The sequence below is a fragment of the Copadichromis virginalis genome, linkage group LG3 (genome assembly GCF_057382275.1).
Source record: "Copadichromis virginalis isolate Kocher_CV1m ecotype Utaka linkage group LG3, C_Virginalis_male_GT1.1, whole genome shotgun sequence".
NCBI classification, from domain to species: Eukaryota; Metazoa; Chordata; class Actinopteri; order Cichliformes; family Cichlidae; genus Copadichromis; species Copadichromis virginalis.
This window is the reverse complement of record NC_140620.1, coordinates 63,612,672-63,630,055: the sequence shown is the minus strand read 5'-3', so window position 1 is coordinate 63,630,055 and position 17,384 is coordinate 63,612,672. Positions and strand designations below refer to the sequence as shown.

The window sequence follows — 17,384 nt, the reverse complement described above, 5'->3', positions numbered from 1 at the left end:
CGAGCCAACCAAGTTTTAATGTCATCTAGACATGTCAAGAGAGGTTTTATGGAGATGGAATCCTTGCGTTTTAGTGTCAAATAAATTTGGCAGTCATCGGCATAACAGTGAAATGAGATCCCATGCCTTCTAAGGATAGAACCCAGAGGCAGTAGATACAGAGAAAAGAGCAGTGGCCCTAAAATTGAGCCCTGTGGGACACCACATGACAGAGGAGCAGAAGACGATTCGTAACCGAGAAGGCTGACAGAGAAAGTTCTATCTGACAAATAAGACCTAAACCAATTGAGTGCAGTGCCACCAATACCCACTACATCATGTAATCGAGAAATTAAAATATTGTGGTCTACTGTGTCAAAGGCAGCAGTTAGGTCAAGCAAGACAAGAACAACATGGTTACCAGAATCACATGCCAGAAGGATGTCATTAAAAACCCTTAGTAATGCAGATTCTGTGCTGTGAAGGGTTTTAAAACCTGACTGAAAAACCTCAAAGATTCCATTTTCATCTAGAAAATCTTTCAGTTGACTAAAAACAATTTTCTCTAAAACCTTGGAGACTAAAGGCAGCTTGGAAATAGGCCTATAGTTCGCTAAAACTGTGTGATCAAGGCCAGGTTTCTTAAGCAGTGGCTGTACTACTGCATGTTTGAAATTTGCAGGAACCACACCAGAAGACAGACTGCTGTTAATAATGTCAAGGACATACTGTTGTATACTAGGAAAAATTTCTTTAAAGAATTGTGGAGGGACAGGATCCCGTGGGGAACCTGTGGGCTTAATATGGCGAACCACATCCTCTAAAGAGGAGAGCGTCACAAGCTCAAACTGAGTGAAAACAGCAGCGCAAGGGACAGAGACAGAGGGGTCAGAGTCAGGAGCTGTGATAAGAGCCCTGATGGTGACAACCTTTTCAATAAAAAAGTTCAGAAAATCATTGCAAATCTCAGGAGAAACTTCCAAACAGACATTCAAAGGAGTATTAAGAACAGTGTCAATGGTCCTAAATAACACACGTGGGTTATGACAGTTGGAAGAAATAATATTTGCAAAATATTCCCTTTTTGCCTCTTTAACAGTGTTCTGGTAGCGATGCCAGCAGTCTTTGAGAATTTGAAATGATACATGCAGTTTATCCTTTTTCCACCTCCGTTCTGCTCGACGACATTCCCTCTTAACAGCACGACTGCTCTCATTAAACCAAGGCTCAGGTTTAGCCTTAAGCTGCCTGGTTTTTAAAGGAGCCACAGAGTCCATGATTTTTTGACAGCAAGAATTAAACCAGGAATGTAGGTCTTCTGTGTCAGAGGAATTATTTTGATTAAAAACAGTCACATTAAGGGGTTAACTGTGATGGGTGAACAGATAATAATCAGTCAGCTGGCAGATGATACCACCCTGTTTCTAAAAAATGAGGACCAGATTCCTTTAGCCTTGCAGGCGATCAACCATTTCTCCAAAGCTTCTGGCCTACAGCTGAATATTAATAAATGCAAAATTCTAGCTCTGCATGAGTGTCCCCTGCAAGCAATAAATAATATGCAGATCAAAAAAGAGGTGAAGTATCTGGGCATTGTAATTTGCAAGGATAAGACATCAACAGAAAATAAGAATATCTGTACCAATATAGAAAAGTGTAAGTCAATTTTAAACATGTGGCTGCAAAGGGACATAACTCTGTTTGGGAGAATCTTGCTAACCAACATGGACAGTCTGTCCAGACTCATCTATCCAGCCTTTTCTCTGCCCATACCTCCAAAACTAATTAAATCTATAAATACTCTTAATTTTAGGTTCATATGGAGGAACAAATGTCATTATATAAAGAAAAATGATGTGATTAAGAATTATGAAGAGGGTGGGGCTAATGCCACTGACTTTGATGTTATGAATGGTGTACTAAAATTGAAATGGTTAAGATCTTTCATTAGGAACAAAAATTCCTTTTGGAACATTATTCCCAATGTGATTTTTGGCAAAATGGGTGGAATAGACTTTTTGTTACGTTGTGACTTTGATTGCAGTTCGTTACCTGTTAAACTCTCAGCTTTCCATCAGCAGGTCCGTCTCTACTGGAAATTAATCTATAAACATAGCTTTACTCCTCACAACACCCCTATATGGAACAACAGGTATATCCGTTTGTGTAGGAAATCTGTGTACGTGGATGAATGGAGATCTAAAGGGATTTGGGCTGTAGCTCATTTTATGGATGATAATGGGGTCTTACTAAAACATGAGACGTTTTGTGAGAAATTTGATGTAAGATGTACTGCTAAGAGATATAAATCCCCAGTGAAAGCCATCCCAGTCCCTTTGAGATCAATGATAAAAGAAGATATTGTGCACTCTAAAATTTCTCCTGGACTGAGGCAGCTCTGCATAGCTGGAGTTGAATTTGGTGACAGCAGGTTTACAAACAAAGTGATCAGGAATATTTTGATAAATGAAATTTGCCCTAATCCGGTTAAAAGAAATTATATCCTGAAAGAATTTGAGAGGTTAAGGCGATAAGACAAAAGTATATTTCACTTCCTCTTTCCCCTAAAGTAAAAGAGGTTCACTTTAAAATCATTAATGAGGTTTATCCAACCAATGAATTCTTAAGACGGAAATTTAACTTAGATGTGAACGCCTGCACATTTTGTGAAAATGATATTGAAAGTCTGGATCACTTGTTTTTCTACTGTGAATCAGTGCACTCCTTCTGGACTGACATGTGGAGCTGGCCATTTACCATTTACCATTTAAAGAGTTTAATCTATGTTAAATAAAAAAATAAAAACCTCCCTATTTTATAAGCATGACTGCCCTTTTTTGCTCATGTTATTTTTTGCCTTTGGTTCAAATCCTTCAATGACTGTTCTTTCTTTTTGTGCTAACTCTTTTAGCTTTGTGCTTATTGGTTCTTTTTTTTTGTTTGTTTGTTTGTTTGTTTTTTTCTTGCTATAATGCTCAACCGAGGATGTAACATAATCGGTTTAATGACGGTGCTGTGTATGTTATACTGTTGTTTGTAAATAAAGTTAAAATTAAAAAAAAAAAAAAAAGTTCATCTAGTAGTAGGCTATGGCACTTGGCCACAGGTGGCAGCAGTGGACTGGCCTCCATGTGAGACTGCTCCAGCTGCTATGTGATAGTCCAGCTGCAAACTGAAGATCATATGCAAGTTTTGGAAATTAAACTGTACAATATAAAGCGCCTTGAGGCGACTGTTGTTGTGATTTGGTGCTATGTAAATAAAAATGAATTGAAATTCAGAATATTCTTAACTTAGCTTTAAAACCAACCCAATCTCTCCTCCACACTCACAAACAAAGACAAACCAACTGACACATCTGAGTCCCTCACTTTCTTCAATCCACTCACTCTCACAAGCTCCACTTAGTCACACTGGCTCTGTTTATTACTAATTACTATTGTCTCCCCAGAAACACTTCAGTTTTCTTTTTTCCTATTTGTGTTTTCGTTTTTTCCTATTTGTGTTTTCGTTTTTTGTATTTGTGTTTTCTTTTTTCCTATTTCAGTTGTGTTTTTTGTGCTTTTGCAGCGTTTTTTTTTATTGCTGGTGTTTTCTTAAGTTGCAGTCCATTTGGCCTCTCAGGGCCACCGTAGATAAGGGCCAAAAATAAATGCATAACATCATTTCAAATCAGTTTAAAGGTTTATTTGCAAGACACAAAAACAGAAAAAATTAAAAGTTACAAATGTATTGTGTGTTTGAGGAAACCTCACAAATGTCACAGATGAAATATTTGGTGTTTATTTGCTGGTTTGTCGGTAGCAGCTCCTTCAAAGTAAGTCTACCACACATCTGTTTGACCAACGCCAGTTGATTTGGATCACCGGTCCAAACAATTTGAACCATTGTTGTGTTTCCTTTTGTGTTGAGTTTGACTGATATTTGCTGGATAGCAAATGTTTTAAAGCTATGCAACCTTTATCTGCACATAGCAGTTAAACTGTTTAGATCAATCTTTATTGATAATATACATTATTTATTTATGAATTACTGTGTACACAAGAATAAGTTAATGTATTAAGATAAACTGGCTGAAAGTTTTGTATTATTCTTGTGATTTTTTTTATTGGCCCTGTTTATTTACAGGCCAGGTGACCCTTTAGGGGTTTAAAATGCCGAGCCAATGAACGGCTGGGAGCAGGAATCTTTCTTCACTGAAGCTTCCACTTCCACGGGTCTGGTAGGAAGTTGTCCAAGCCAACAAAACAAACAGACAAAAAATCCATCTATCAATCACCTGGATCACCTGTTGAGAAAGAAAAAAGAGAAAACAAGCAAACAAAAGAGAGCAATATAATAAACAACAGCATCGCGATGATCTATGTGAATATAACTGTAAATATTGAATATTATTGTGCAGCACGTAAGATCGACAGAGTGACCGAGCCCCAGGCTGAGAGGCCAAAGGCACCCCACCCCCGAAGGAGCCCGAGCGAGCCCCAGGCTCCAGGCCCCGACAAGCAGTACCTGGACGCCCATCCCCGGACACAAAGAACCACCAATGCACCAATGTCTGAGGGCGTCTGCCACTGGCAGGGGGAGTGGTGGGGGGAGATAGGCCTCCATACCTTGGAGGGCCTGAGATGTCCCCAGAGAGGTGGCGTCTGATACCCGACCTGACATATGGACACAGACAAACAGGCACACACAGATACAAACATCCATTCCCACCCTCATGCTCTCATATGCACTTACTCAGCAGCAGGTAAGCGCATAGCCCCTCCTGATAGCCCTCAATGTCTACGTGGATTTAAAATTGAGAGGTGGGCAACGGCGCCAGGGGTGAGGTCGTACACCCTGATGGTCTTCTGGATGCCGTGTAGCGTGCCCACCCCCAAGGTCCTATATGTATGTGTTATGAGAGTGTGAGTAATGTGAATGTCTAAGTTGTGGGATAAAATTGAGGCACAGGCAGCCAAAAGGGGACAGAGGGGGGATGCCTCCCCTGCACCCTGGTGACACACCTTTACCCCAAGGCCCTGCATGTGTGGGTGATTGTGGTGGAGCGGGAAGAGGGAGGCAGCTGGAGATGGGGAGGGAAGGAAAGGAGGGGCAAGCAGCATCGCCCGGCCCCACAGAGCCCAGGACGGCCCACCCGATCCCACCACAGAGAAAACTTCACGCACCCTGTCATCCACTCATCCTCCAGACTACACAAGACATAGACACCCAGGCTGAGTTCTTCCTCCACCTCTCCTGTATCTCCCCCACCTGCAGAGTGAGTTCCTGGAGAGAGGAGACCTCCTGCAAGATGTAACAGCCTCCCCCACCAGTCTTCCATACAAACGTTAGACATGCAAACACTTAACACAGCAACACTGAAAGCATTTGAGTGTAAATTTCATTCAAATCAAACTTTATACACAATTACAATAATGGAAAAAAGACTAAATATTAAAACACTACAACCTCCGAAGAAACAAATAAAACCAATCACAATCAACATCAAAATATGATCATAGAAAAATAGAAGAAGAAGAAGATGACAGCTCCAGCACCGCCCACGACCCTGAAAAGGAGATGTGGAAGCGAACGGATGGATGGAAAAATAGAAGAGACATATCATACAATTCATACACGTTCATGTGATATCTTTGGGTTCAAAAACCCAATAACCTTGAATCCTTCTTTTAAATTACATTTAAATTTCAGCTGGCAGCAAAGAAATTAATCAGAAATTAACCACAATTAATCTGCAGCTTCATCAATGTGATGCTGAGTTTCTGACTGAGATTGAGTCTGAACATGTCTGACTCTGTGAAACAGTCAGAGTGTTTCTCTGACAGCAGGAGCCTCTTTACACTCAGCTTCACACAGACGAGCTGAGGAACGATCAAGCAAACTTCTTCTTCTGTCATTTTTAACAGCAGCTTGCATCCAAAGATGTTGCACTACTGCCATCTCCTGGCTTTTACTCTTACTTCTCCTCCAGATCCTCAGATCCTCTTGATGACATCAGTATTTCTCAAAAATGAAAAACCACTCCTTTCACCTCATCAGGACTTAACTGATTAACCACTTTTTCAAACGTAAGTTTCATTTCACCACCAGTTCCCACCCTCAACACTCTCCTTTGACTTCTATACTTCCTGCAACTAATAACCACACGTTCAACCGTCTCCACAGCATTACACCATCACATAACCCAGTCGGATGTTTCCCCATCATAAAAAGAGAACCATTCAGAAAGCAGTGACCTGTTTGTATTCTCCTCCTGCCTATTTAACCCACTACTCCTCTTAACTTCTATTGTGTTTTGTACCCCATGTCTCCCTTTTGTTCCATTATCCCATGCCATTCTCCAGAAGTTCTTACTTTGTGTCCAAACTATTCTTTTCCCTCAGATTTCAACAATGGTATCTGCACATCTATGTCTACTTTTTTAACAGCTGCTTTAGCCAACCTATCTGCTCTTTCATTACCCACAATACCTCGGTTGAGGGCGTCAGACCAGCACAGTCTCTTTCAGCACACATGGATATTTCATCAGTCTCATAGACACTGAGAACAATTTGTGTATGAGACTAAAGAAACAGTCCACACATAATTGAACAAAAGGCCTCTAAAGTTCTGTGGTTGCCACATTTCCACATGACTGTTTAATTACAGCAAAAACCATCATTATAATTATCTTGATTGATATTGTAATCTCAGTTTTCAACACAATTCAACACTCCGAGGATCTCACCTGGACGACCAACTGCTCCAAGCTGGTCAAGAAGGCTCACCAGTGCCTCTTCTTCTTGAGGACTCTGAGGAAGAACCACCTGTCCTCAGACATCCTGGTGAACTTCTATCGCTGCACCATCGAGAGCATCCTGACCAACTGTATAACAGTCTGGTACGGGAACTGCTCTGCCTCGGACCGGAAGGCGTTGCAGAGGGTCGTGAAAACTGCCCAGCGCATCGCCGGATCACCACTTCCTGCCATAAAAGACATCTACAGGAAGCGGTGTCTGAAAAGGGCTGGGAAAATCATCAAAGACCCCAGTCACCCATCACATGGACTCTTCACCCTCCTGCCCTCTGGGAGGCGCCACAGGAGCCTCCGGACTAAGACCACCAGGTAACGGAACAGCTTCTTCCCCACAGCTGTCAGACTCCTGAACTCTGCCTCCTGACATCTGACCCACGTTAACACATGGACTGAACATACACACACCCACAACCACATACACACACCCACAACGGACAACTGTACCCTCAAACACAATAATAACATGGACTGAACCACCACTCACAACCACCAGCACTTTATATAGCCTCTGTAGAATTATCCACATATCTCACTTATCTTAACTGCAATACTGTATAGCTCTGTGTAAATAATCATTCTGTACATTCGATAATTTTTAACCCTACAACTGTTTACAACTTGCATAGTTCCCATTTCTGTATAGCTGTATATCTCAGATTCCTGTAAAGTTATTTATTTCATATTCTGTATAGTTTTTCATATTTATATCCTGTTCATATCCTGTACATAGCTTGTGCTCACTACAGCCTGTACATACTTATAGTTATACAATATTCACAACATACTTCATACCGTGTACATTATAACATAATAGACCCATTTCTGTAATATACTCACATATCTATATTATTGCTAATATATATTGTAATATATCTATATCACTAAAGCACTTCTGGATGGATGCAAACTGCATTTCGTTGCCCTGTACCTGTGCATGTGCAAAGACAATAAAGTTGGATTCTATTCTATTCTATTCTATTCTATTGTTCATTAACTTAAACAATGTTACAAGATAAATATATATTCTTAGTGCTTATTTTCTGATTAGATTGTTTTATGTATTTTAATAAGAGAGGCCTTTATAAACCAATCGCAGTGTGTGTCTGGCAGGAAGTGAAGCAGGAAGTCTGAATATAGCTTGTGAGCTTGTGAGAGACGTTTCAAAATGAAAACAGAGGAATTAGAGAATGAAAGTGCAAAGTAATAGTAATGAAAATGATATTAAATAAATGTCTTAGTGTGTTAATACAGGTGCCCATGGACTTGCTCAACCTCCTGGAAGAATACAGCAGAAAAATGATAGATTAACAGAATTGGGAGGAAAACAGGCTTTGGTTTAAAATGTCACAGCTTCACCTCTCATCCTGTCCTTATCCTGAGAAGAAGCTTAAAGGACAGTTAATCTCCTGATGAAGACAGAAGACAGACAGAACAACACCGTGGACTTGAAGAATTAACAGCAGGCAAAAAGACAGTGCACCTGACCTAAAACACTGAAGGGTCCAGCAGCATGTATGTTGATGGAAACATGCGCTCTGAATTACAAGCTGGAAAGTGTACCAGTGACATGACTGTGTGAAACCACTGGATGGGACTGTCTGAGTTCATATTTGCCATGCTGGGAGTTAAGCGCCAAGAAAAGACTGAAAAGAGGAAGAGAGAAGAAGAAACAGCTGATTTGGGCCTGTGTTTGATTTGGGAGGCCACACAGGAAGTTGAGAGAAGAGGGGACGAGGACCGGTGAGAGGTGAAGGTTGGACGTGTTAAAGTGACAGCATAGGAAAGTTGGGTTGAACATTGAGGCTGAATTTGTGGGTTTAGAAACATCCAGAGCATCACAACAGAAAGGTAAATAAAAAAAGTAAGAGAGATAAAGAAATAAATGAACTAATAATACATAAATGAATAGAAAAATATAAAACACACATGTAGAAATTGTCACATGTGAAATTGTTTTTGGAGAGAATCAGAAGTGAGACAGTTTGAATCCACAGTTCAGCGCAAAGATGCAGGAATTAAATCTGATTATAAAAACACATCGAGGCAACGAAGACCAGCTTACACTCAATATTAATATGAACACACAACATACACGCAATGAAGACATGCTTACACTCATGAATGTGAATACATGACATAAATGCTGAATGGTGTAGATTTAACACACTTAAAGGCTGAAGCTGAGGAATAACTCAGGAAGTTGCAGGACAATAGAGCGACTTTTGTGACAAGGAAAAAGAGACTGGGAGGACCAACCAGTGATTAGAAGCTTAAAGCAGGTTTAAAATAGTGAATTAGAAGTGGTTTCCAGCTGATTGAGCAAAAGAAGTGACGACTGTAGAAATAAAAATAAAAGAATAATAATTGAATTATGCAGCAATGTTTTGAATATGCATTTCTGTTGTCAGGGCAACTTCTCGAGATGTGACTCAATATGCAAATTAGTTGAATGAGTGGGGACAGAAAAAAAAGAAAAACTCAAGTTTCCTGTCTGAGACATGAGTGAAGTTTGCATTGAGAGAAATATATCTGTGACTGTGTGAGAAGAACTGTTTGGTAAAATATATGATAGCAGCCGCAGGACAATTAAATAAAGTCTGTGACTAAGTGCAGTCGTGCAGATTTGGAGAAGAAGTTTATAATTTAGTGATGACACATTGTTATAAAGTGTTTAGAAAGGGCTTAATGGGAATATTACTGTTGGGCAAACTGTGCGGCTTTAACAAGATTTTCTGTGTATTTAGCAGGTGAAACTCTGTCAGCTGACTTCAGACTGTCAGGAAGCTGAAGAACCTGAGGCCAACCACTGAAACATGATGTGGGCAAAATGAACAGAGGGAGGGATTTTAAAGGTGAACATTTAGGACTTACTGCAAATGTTACTATGTCAAAGTTACTGTGACTCAAACAGAGGAAATTCTGATTTTTTTATTTCCACACCCAGCATGTTTTGGGTGTTATATGCTATTAAATACTTTTAAATAAATTAAAAAGTATTTAATAGCATATAACACCCAAAATATGCTTCGGTTCACATTTAACTCCAGAAAATCATCAATCAAAACATGGATATTACCTGACCACAGATTCGTGGTGACGTCACTGCTCTTTTAACTGTTCGGTGTCTTTGTTTGTTTGCTGGTTGTAGAAATGGTTTATATGAGCTTTGAGCTGAGAGTCAGAGGTTTCTGTGGACACTGCTCATGTCGGCACTTATATTTCTGACCTTTTCTTATAACCAATTAAACATGATCTCCTCCCTTTTGCCCCCATTTTTGGTGGTGTAGGTACAAATGATCAGGCATGACATTCTCATAATAAATAAGATACTGCAAATAATTATTTCTGCATTTGTGCGATTGAAGTGAATTGAAAATGTGTATGAAATGACACTGTTTTAAAGATTTGGCCTAAATAATTTTGGAGTGAATGAGTCTAAACATGATGACCTAACTAGTGATATCCTGACACACACACACACACACACACACACACACACACACACACACACACACACACACACACACACACACACACACACACACACACACACAGCATGTTATGCCAGTTTCAGCTGAAACTATGTTTCAAACCATATTCCGGGTTTTTAGTTAGAAAATAAAAGACAGATCTGAATGTTTGAAAATGTTTTGGAAAGATTCTGTAAAGATGAGATGAAAGATACTCAAAGGATAAATTTAATTGGTTTATTATTTAGATAAGTTGAAAAAAGTTAAACAAGTAAATGAAGAAACAAGGCAGAGGAGAGAAAAGCCCAACAATCCCCTCTGAGCAAGCAGTTGGCGACAGTGGGGAGGAAAAACTGCCTTTAAACGGGCAGGAACCTCCGGCAGAACCAGGCTCAGGAGGGGACAGTCAACGGCCGGGACTGGTTGGGGGGGTTAACAGAGGTGGAGCAAGACGAGGCTACATCAGGTGAGGAAGCAGTAGCGTCTCTCCTCCGGAACAAGTGGAACCATTTTCTCTTTTTTTTCATGCACTTTTCCACGAGCGCTTTTTTCTCCAGGATGAGATTTCTCAGCTCATCGATGGTTTCTGCGTTTTGTTCTTCAAGTTTCTCACATCTTTGTTCCACCTCTTCCAATGTTGCTTGTTGTTCTTCAAGCTTGTCTTTGAGTTGTTTGGATGTTGCCTCCTGTATCAGCTTGTCCTTGTGCATGTCTGCATTTCTCTGTTGGACCTCTTTGTGCTTGTCTTCTAACTGCTCGTTTCTTTTCTGGATTTCTTGGAGCGTGAGCTGCAGGTCTTCATGTATTTTGTCTTCTTGTTGTTTTTGCGCCTGCATTTGAGTGTTTTCACGCTTCAAGTTATTGAATTCCACCAAAATCCCCTTAACGAGCTCGGAGTTGTTTCTCGCTATCTGATCGATCCTTCTCTGCATCTGTGAGCAGCGTTTCTCCAGTTTGTCCTTTTCTTCTTCCACTTTAGTTGCTTTGTCCTCCAGCTGATTACAAAACTCTTGCAGTTTTAGATTTTTAGACTCAAAGTCCTGGACGATACGTTTTCCTTCTTTCAGTCTTTCTTGCTGTTGCTCTTTCTGTTGAAGAAGGTCTTTATTTTGGCGCAGTGTTTCATCCAGGCTTTCTTTCAGCATGCGGTATTTTTCCTGCATGCTCTTCAGTTCGTGCTGCATGTCTCGTTGCTTTTTGTCCTGCTCTTCCTTCTGTTGGAGGAATTCTTTCTTTTCTTCCACAGCTTCATGGAGCTGTCTTTGGAGGAGCCGATTTTTTCAGTCCATGTATTGGAGATCCCGTTGTATCTTATCAGTCATCGTTTTCTTGTCTTGGAGCTGGTTGGTCATTTCTTTTAGTTCTGCACTCTTTTGCCTGTTTTCTTTAATGAGGTGCACAATCTGCTCTCGGCTCTGAGCAAACTTGATTCCCCAGCCCTCATTAATAATTTTTATGTCTGGCTGGCGCTGTTGTCTTTCTTCCAGCTCTTTATTTTGGGCTTCCATCCGTCTACATTTGTCCTCCAGTTGAAGTTTCTCTTCTTCAATTTGTTGCATTTTTTTCTGGAGAAGGTAGTTTTCCTTCCTACTCTCCTCTAACACCCTTTGGAAGGATGAGGAGCCATTTGGGGAAATTGGCCGGCCACGCCAGGAAGGAGAGGCGGCGTAATCTTTTTGAATTGGTTGTTTTTTTCTTGGAAACATGTTGGAGTTTCTATACGATGACTTTGAAGAGCTTGTGGTGAACGTTTTGTAGGCTGCAAACACAGATGCTGCTGAAACGAACTAAAACTTGCTGTTTCTCACCCCTACTTAAGGAAAAACATCAAAGGACTTAAGATTCTTAAGATCTATGACATCATCACTCCCTAAGCCAATGAGATTGTCACAAGACATTTTGGAATGGGGTATTTTTTTTAAACTGTTTTCAAACTTAACTTAAAATTTCAGTGTTTCCTGGTTGTGGACTATTGGTTAGTCCAGCCGATTAAGAAATTAATTGTCACAAACATCCCTAATATTATATAACAGACGACAGAAAACACGAGTTTTTTTTCTACTCAATAGAGGTATAATAAAAGTTTTTTTAATTATCCTACTTTTTATAAAAGAGAACATTTATTAAAGATTATGTATTTAATTAAAAAACTCTGTTCATCTAAAGCAGGGGTCAGCAACCTTTAAGAGCCAAAGAGCCATAATTGGCCTATCTGGGGTTGAAAGGCTCGATAAATGCACGGCGTTTCGCCGGGTACACCGGCTTCCGCGAGTGTGATGCTTATTTTGAGCGATGAAAAAATAACAAAATATAATTTTATTTGTATATTGCAAAATCACAATAATCTTCCAATTTAGAACTACAAGTTAAAAAAGAACTAACATAAATAAAATACACTTCAGCTAATTTATTTTCACAAACCACGCGGAGCCGCACTATAAGAACTAAAGAGCCGCAGGTTGCCGACCCCTGATCTAAAGGGTTTAACAAAAAGGGGGAGCTTCCTGCTGGAAATTGAAATGTCCCCATGTCCCCACTGGGCGATCATGGCTCAAGAGTTAGGAGTTCGCCTTGTAATCAAGCCCCGGCTTGGACAGTCTCGGTCGTTGTGTCCTTGGGCAAGACACTTCACCCGTTGCCTACTGGTGGTGGTCAGAGGGCCTGGTGGCGCCCCAGGGTGGCTGTAGCTACATCACCAGTGTGTGAATGTGTGCGTGAATGGGTGGATGACTGAACGTGGGTGCTTAACTAGTTAAAAAAACAAACAAACATCTGTCTCTTATTTTTTATGTCACACAGGAAAGAAGCTTCAATGTCTGATGAGAAGACATTAATTTGTTGGTGTTTGTGGTGTTTGGTGCAGTTTTCTTGTTCTCTGGCTTGTTGTTTATTTACAGTGGAGATGAAGATCTCTAACAAGTTGATTTGTTCACATTTACACATCTTAATTTTTAAGAGGAATGTGTTTTTTGAGTTTGTACACTATATGCATGTAAGGCAACCGTTTCCTTTTTCTGTATTTTTGTGTGCTGCTCTTTTAACAAAAGGGGAACAAAAGACATTTAAATCGACCTCAGATGATTTGTTTAAATTTTTACAAGGTCTTACTGAGGTGATGCAAAGTGAAACATGCTTCTTTTTTGGTAATGTGCTGGAAAAGCTTGAAAATTGACCTTGAATGTGCTTAAAAAGTGCTTGAATTTGACCCTAAAAATGTGTATGAACCCTGCATATATTGCAGTATTTACAGTTTATAGTAGGAATTTCATGGCAACAGCTAATCTTTATTTTGTTTACTGGGAAATGAAATGCTGCCAATTCACAAAGCTGTGCTTCAGCTGCACTTCCTGTTGTAGACTTGTGATGCACACAGGCTCTGTCCCAGCACTCAGCATGTTCTTCCTTATTTGCTCCACCAGGGGGAGCTCCTAAACTATGACATCCTGATAGGAGTGAACCAGGGAGAGGGGCTGAAGTTTGTGGACGACAGTGAGGACAACGACGGCATCTCAGCTGCGGCGTTCGACTACACCATCTCCAGCTTTGTTGACAACCTCTACGGCTACCCAGAGGGTGAGGACGCCACCTCTGTACACTGCCACTTTTTCAGTTATTCCATTTTACAGCCTCCTCTCACTTAACTGCATTTTGCAGCATCATCAGGTTTTGTCTCATTAGGAGCCGCGTTTGTTGATTTGTTCGTTTTTTTCTGTTTGCTGTATTCATTAAAATAAACGGATAATCGTCAAAATGACAAATGTGGACAATTATCAAAGCTTACATTACAATTCTGACAGCTTGAGTTCACATGAATTTTCAAAAGAATATAAAAACCTGTGAAAGTGCTTTAAGCGTTTAAAACATGCGAGTAAAGAATGGAATCAGTAACATGTGAGCCCAGTGAAGTGCATCAAACAAGACAAGCGTGCTAAAGAGAGCCACTCATCCACATCACGGCGTGTCTGCGCCTTAACCTTTGAGGCTCTGTGGGCAGTAATGCTATCATCCCCCAGGTAGTGGGCTCCCAATCTCAGTGTCGGTGTTTCTGACAGATCGGCCTGCGAACCCCTCACAGCCGGACCACAGTCACAGTACAGACATGTTTGGATAATGCAGTCATGCTTCCTCTCTGCTGCCTGTCACTCCTTCTGTTATCTGAAAGACTTTTTTTTCCTCTCTAGATTTCTCACTCACTTCATGTTTACGGACCACCAGTGGGTGGCACCAGCTGTGGCCACTGCCAAACTCCATGCTGAGTTTCAGTCCCCAGTTTACTTTTACACGTTCTACCACCACTGCCAAACCGAGACGCGGCCCGAGTGGGCCGACGCCGCGCACGGAGACGAGATACCTTACGTGTTCGGCGTACCGATGATCGGTGCCACGGACCTGCTCCCGTGCAACTTCTCCAAGAACGATGTGATGCTGAGCGCTGTGGTCATGACTTACTGGACTAACTTCGCAAAGACTGGGTAGGCCTCATGTCACAGTAGTGTAAACTGTACACGTTACTGTATGTTCACTGATAGCCTTCTAGTCATCTTGAATACTTGAATCTAGGTTGCTAGTTTAATTCCCGTGTGGCTTTGAAGAATTGAACATACTGGTTCACCAAAAGCATCCAGATCCCAGAGCAGCCGGTTGGTCTTAGATAGTTTAAAGGTTGCACAGAGAATGGGCCTCCTGTCTGTATTCAGTGTATTGATGCCACATGTTACTTATAATGGAGACTGAATATAACTTTGAACTGAAACGTTTAACCTTTATGCTCCACCAGGGACCCCAACCTGCCCGTCCCTCAGGACACCGAGTTCATTCATACCAAGCCCAACCGCTTCGAGGAGGTCATCTGGACCAAGTTCAACTGGAAGGACAAGCAGTACCTTCACATCGGTTTGAAACCTCGTGTCAGAGACAACTACAGAGCTAACAAAGTGGCCTTTTGGCTGGAATTAGTCCCTCATCTTCACAGCCTGCACGACGTGCTCTTTCCCACCACTACGCGCTCCCCCGCAGGCCGTGACCCCGGCACCATGAGGCCCAGAAACAACGTTCCTCGAACCACTCGTCATCCTTACCCTACCTTCCCATCAGATCCTGAGCCCGAGGGCTCAGAGCGCCCGCCCCAGGACCTCTTTCCCAGACACACCCGCGACTACTCCACCGAACTGAGCGTGACAGTTGCAGTTGGAGCGTCGCTCTTCTTCCTCAACATCCTGGCCTTCGCCGCCCTTTACTACAAGCGTGACAAGCGGCACGAGATACGCCGGCACCGGCTGTCCCCTCAGCGGGGCGGCCCCGCCAACGACCTGGCTCACAGGCAGGAGGAGGAGATCATGTCCCTGCAGATGAAGGACTGGGAGCACGACGCTCACCACGACATGGAGCCCCTGCGACCCCACGACATCCTGCGGCCCGCCTGCCCTCCCGACTACACCCTGGCGCTGCGCCGCGCCCCCGACAACGTGCCGCTGATGACGCCATACACCATCACCGTGATCCCCAGCACCATCACCAGCATGCAGCCTCTTCACGCCTTCAACACATTCCCCTCCACCGGCCACAACAACACCCTGCCCCACCCCCACTCCACCACCAGGGTATAGTAGGGACAGGCCCGACACAGCGCCACCTAGGGACCAGGAACACTGGCTCTGCTACCGCTCTGGAAGGGAGGCCTCTAGACGTGGGCCTTCGTTCTGTCCTCTTATTCTCTTCTTTCTCCAAAAGCAACTACACCTGCTGCGTCATGTGCTGTGAAACTTGGCAGCTCCCTCCACTGGTGGCATGTGGAGGTGCAACTGAAGTGTCCAGCAGCAGATGAGCAGTTTGGGGTGGGTGACTCAGATCTTTCAAAGATACTGTTTTCAAAGACGGTCTGCTGTTTCCAGGCTCAAGACCTCCAACATTTGTCAAAGGGACGAATGCTCTCTCGCTCCTCGCTGTTTTCTCTTTTTTACGTTGGCGTCATCTCTTTTTCCATCTCCTGTGTGTTATGTGCACATTATGCTTCTCTTTTCTACATCCGTGTTTTATTACTGCTCTCTTCCTCTCATTTGACACGCCTCCCTCCTGCTCTTCTCTAAAAATTCCCGATCTGCTGAGCAGTTTGGAGGCGGGAGGCGTACACTAAACATATAACTATGAAAACACTGATATCTTTCATTCGACCAGCATTTTTAGGTGCCAAGTAAGTACTGCTGTGTTTCATTTCTCATCGAGGGAGAAGAAAAACCAAAGAAAAATAGAGTATCGCTATTTACCGTCAACTAACAGAGTTCTGTCATGTTCTCATGACAAAGTGCCAAACTGGCCTCAGTCGTGATTTTCTTTCTTCCATCTTCTCTCTTTTTGTTGTTTTGTTTGAAGCATTTGTTTAATTGTTGTTTTTTATTGTGTGGAAAGAATTTTTCTGAAAATATAGATATAGAGAAATGATATTATATATAGTTCTATATAAAATGTGTACAAAGGAGAAAGTATATAAAAGGGTTTTCTCAGTGGGGGATCTATGCATGAATTATTTTTAAAGACACGGGGAAAAGGACACTGTACCTGTCGATGCACGTTTCCCAAAATCTAAACGAGTCATATCGCTCCATGTTTGCTACTTTTGGTTTTTGGTTTTCTCCCGCAGAGTAAGAGCATCGCAGGAGCATCGCAGGAGCATCGCAGGAGCATCGCAGGAGCATTGCAGGAGCATTGCAGGAGCTCCTGAAGTCAAACGACGCCTCCCAGCACTCATTTATTAAAACGGAGTCGATGCCAAAAGTCTTAAACGTTAGAATCAAAGCAACAGCTGTGAACTCAGTCATGGTGTCATGTGCAGCCTCCGTCTTACTGTCACTACTTTTTCATTTTAGGGTACGTGAGGTAAAGCGTCCGTCGATGTAGCTTGATTGTACAAAACTATTTTTCTACGTTATTAACAAAACAGAGCAGAGACTGATGCTGCTCCTGTCTGACCCCCTTATGTCTGCCACATGTGTATTCTGACTTCATATCATCACTGCTCCCTCCCTCCTCCTCTCTCCATCCTACACCGCCTTTGTTATTTAACACCGACCCCCCCAAACTGATAATCAGACAAATTCCCAAACAGCTGACTTCACTGTGTCGACACCGTTCCTGACTAT

General features: G+C 42.1%; 1 protein-coding gene and 1 pseudogene across 1 annotated transcript; one reads left to right on the top strand and one right to left on the bottom strand.

The window, feature by feature from the left end:
- Window positions 1–10,816: 10,816 nt before the first annotated feature.
- LOC146716574 (uncharacterized) lies at window positions 10,817–12,046 on the bottom strand (annotated as a pseudogene).
- Window positions 12,047–14,458: 2,412 nt separating this feature from the next.
- LOC146716573 (neuroligin-4, X-linked-like) lies at window positions 14,459–16,781 on the top strand. The gene is made up of 2 exons (XM_085452507.1): window positions 14,459–14,720; window positions 15,026–16,781. The coding sequence occupies exons 1-2, from the start codon at window positions 14,620–14,622 to the stop codon at window positions 15,852–15,854; spliced, it is 930 nt and encodes a 309-aa protein (XP_085308633.1). The 5' UTR covers window positions 14,459–14,619; the 3' UTR covers window positions 15,855–16,781.
- Window positions 16,782–17,384: the final 603 nt, after the last annotated feature.

Excerpts from the sequence above, each read along its gene's own strand:
- LOC146716573 (XM_085452507.1), top strand. The coding sequence starts at position 14,620 with ATGATCGGTGCCACGGACCTGCTCCCGTGCAACTTCTCCAAGAACGAT. Across the intron at positions 14,721-15,025 it reads ACTAACTTCGCAAAGACTGG|GGACCCCAACCTGCCCGTCC; the intron begins GTAGGCCTCATG and ends ATGCTCCACCAG.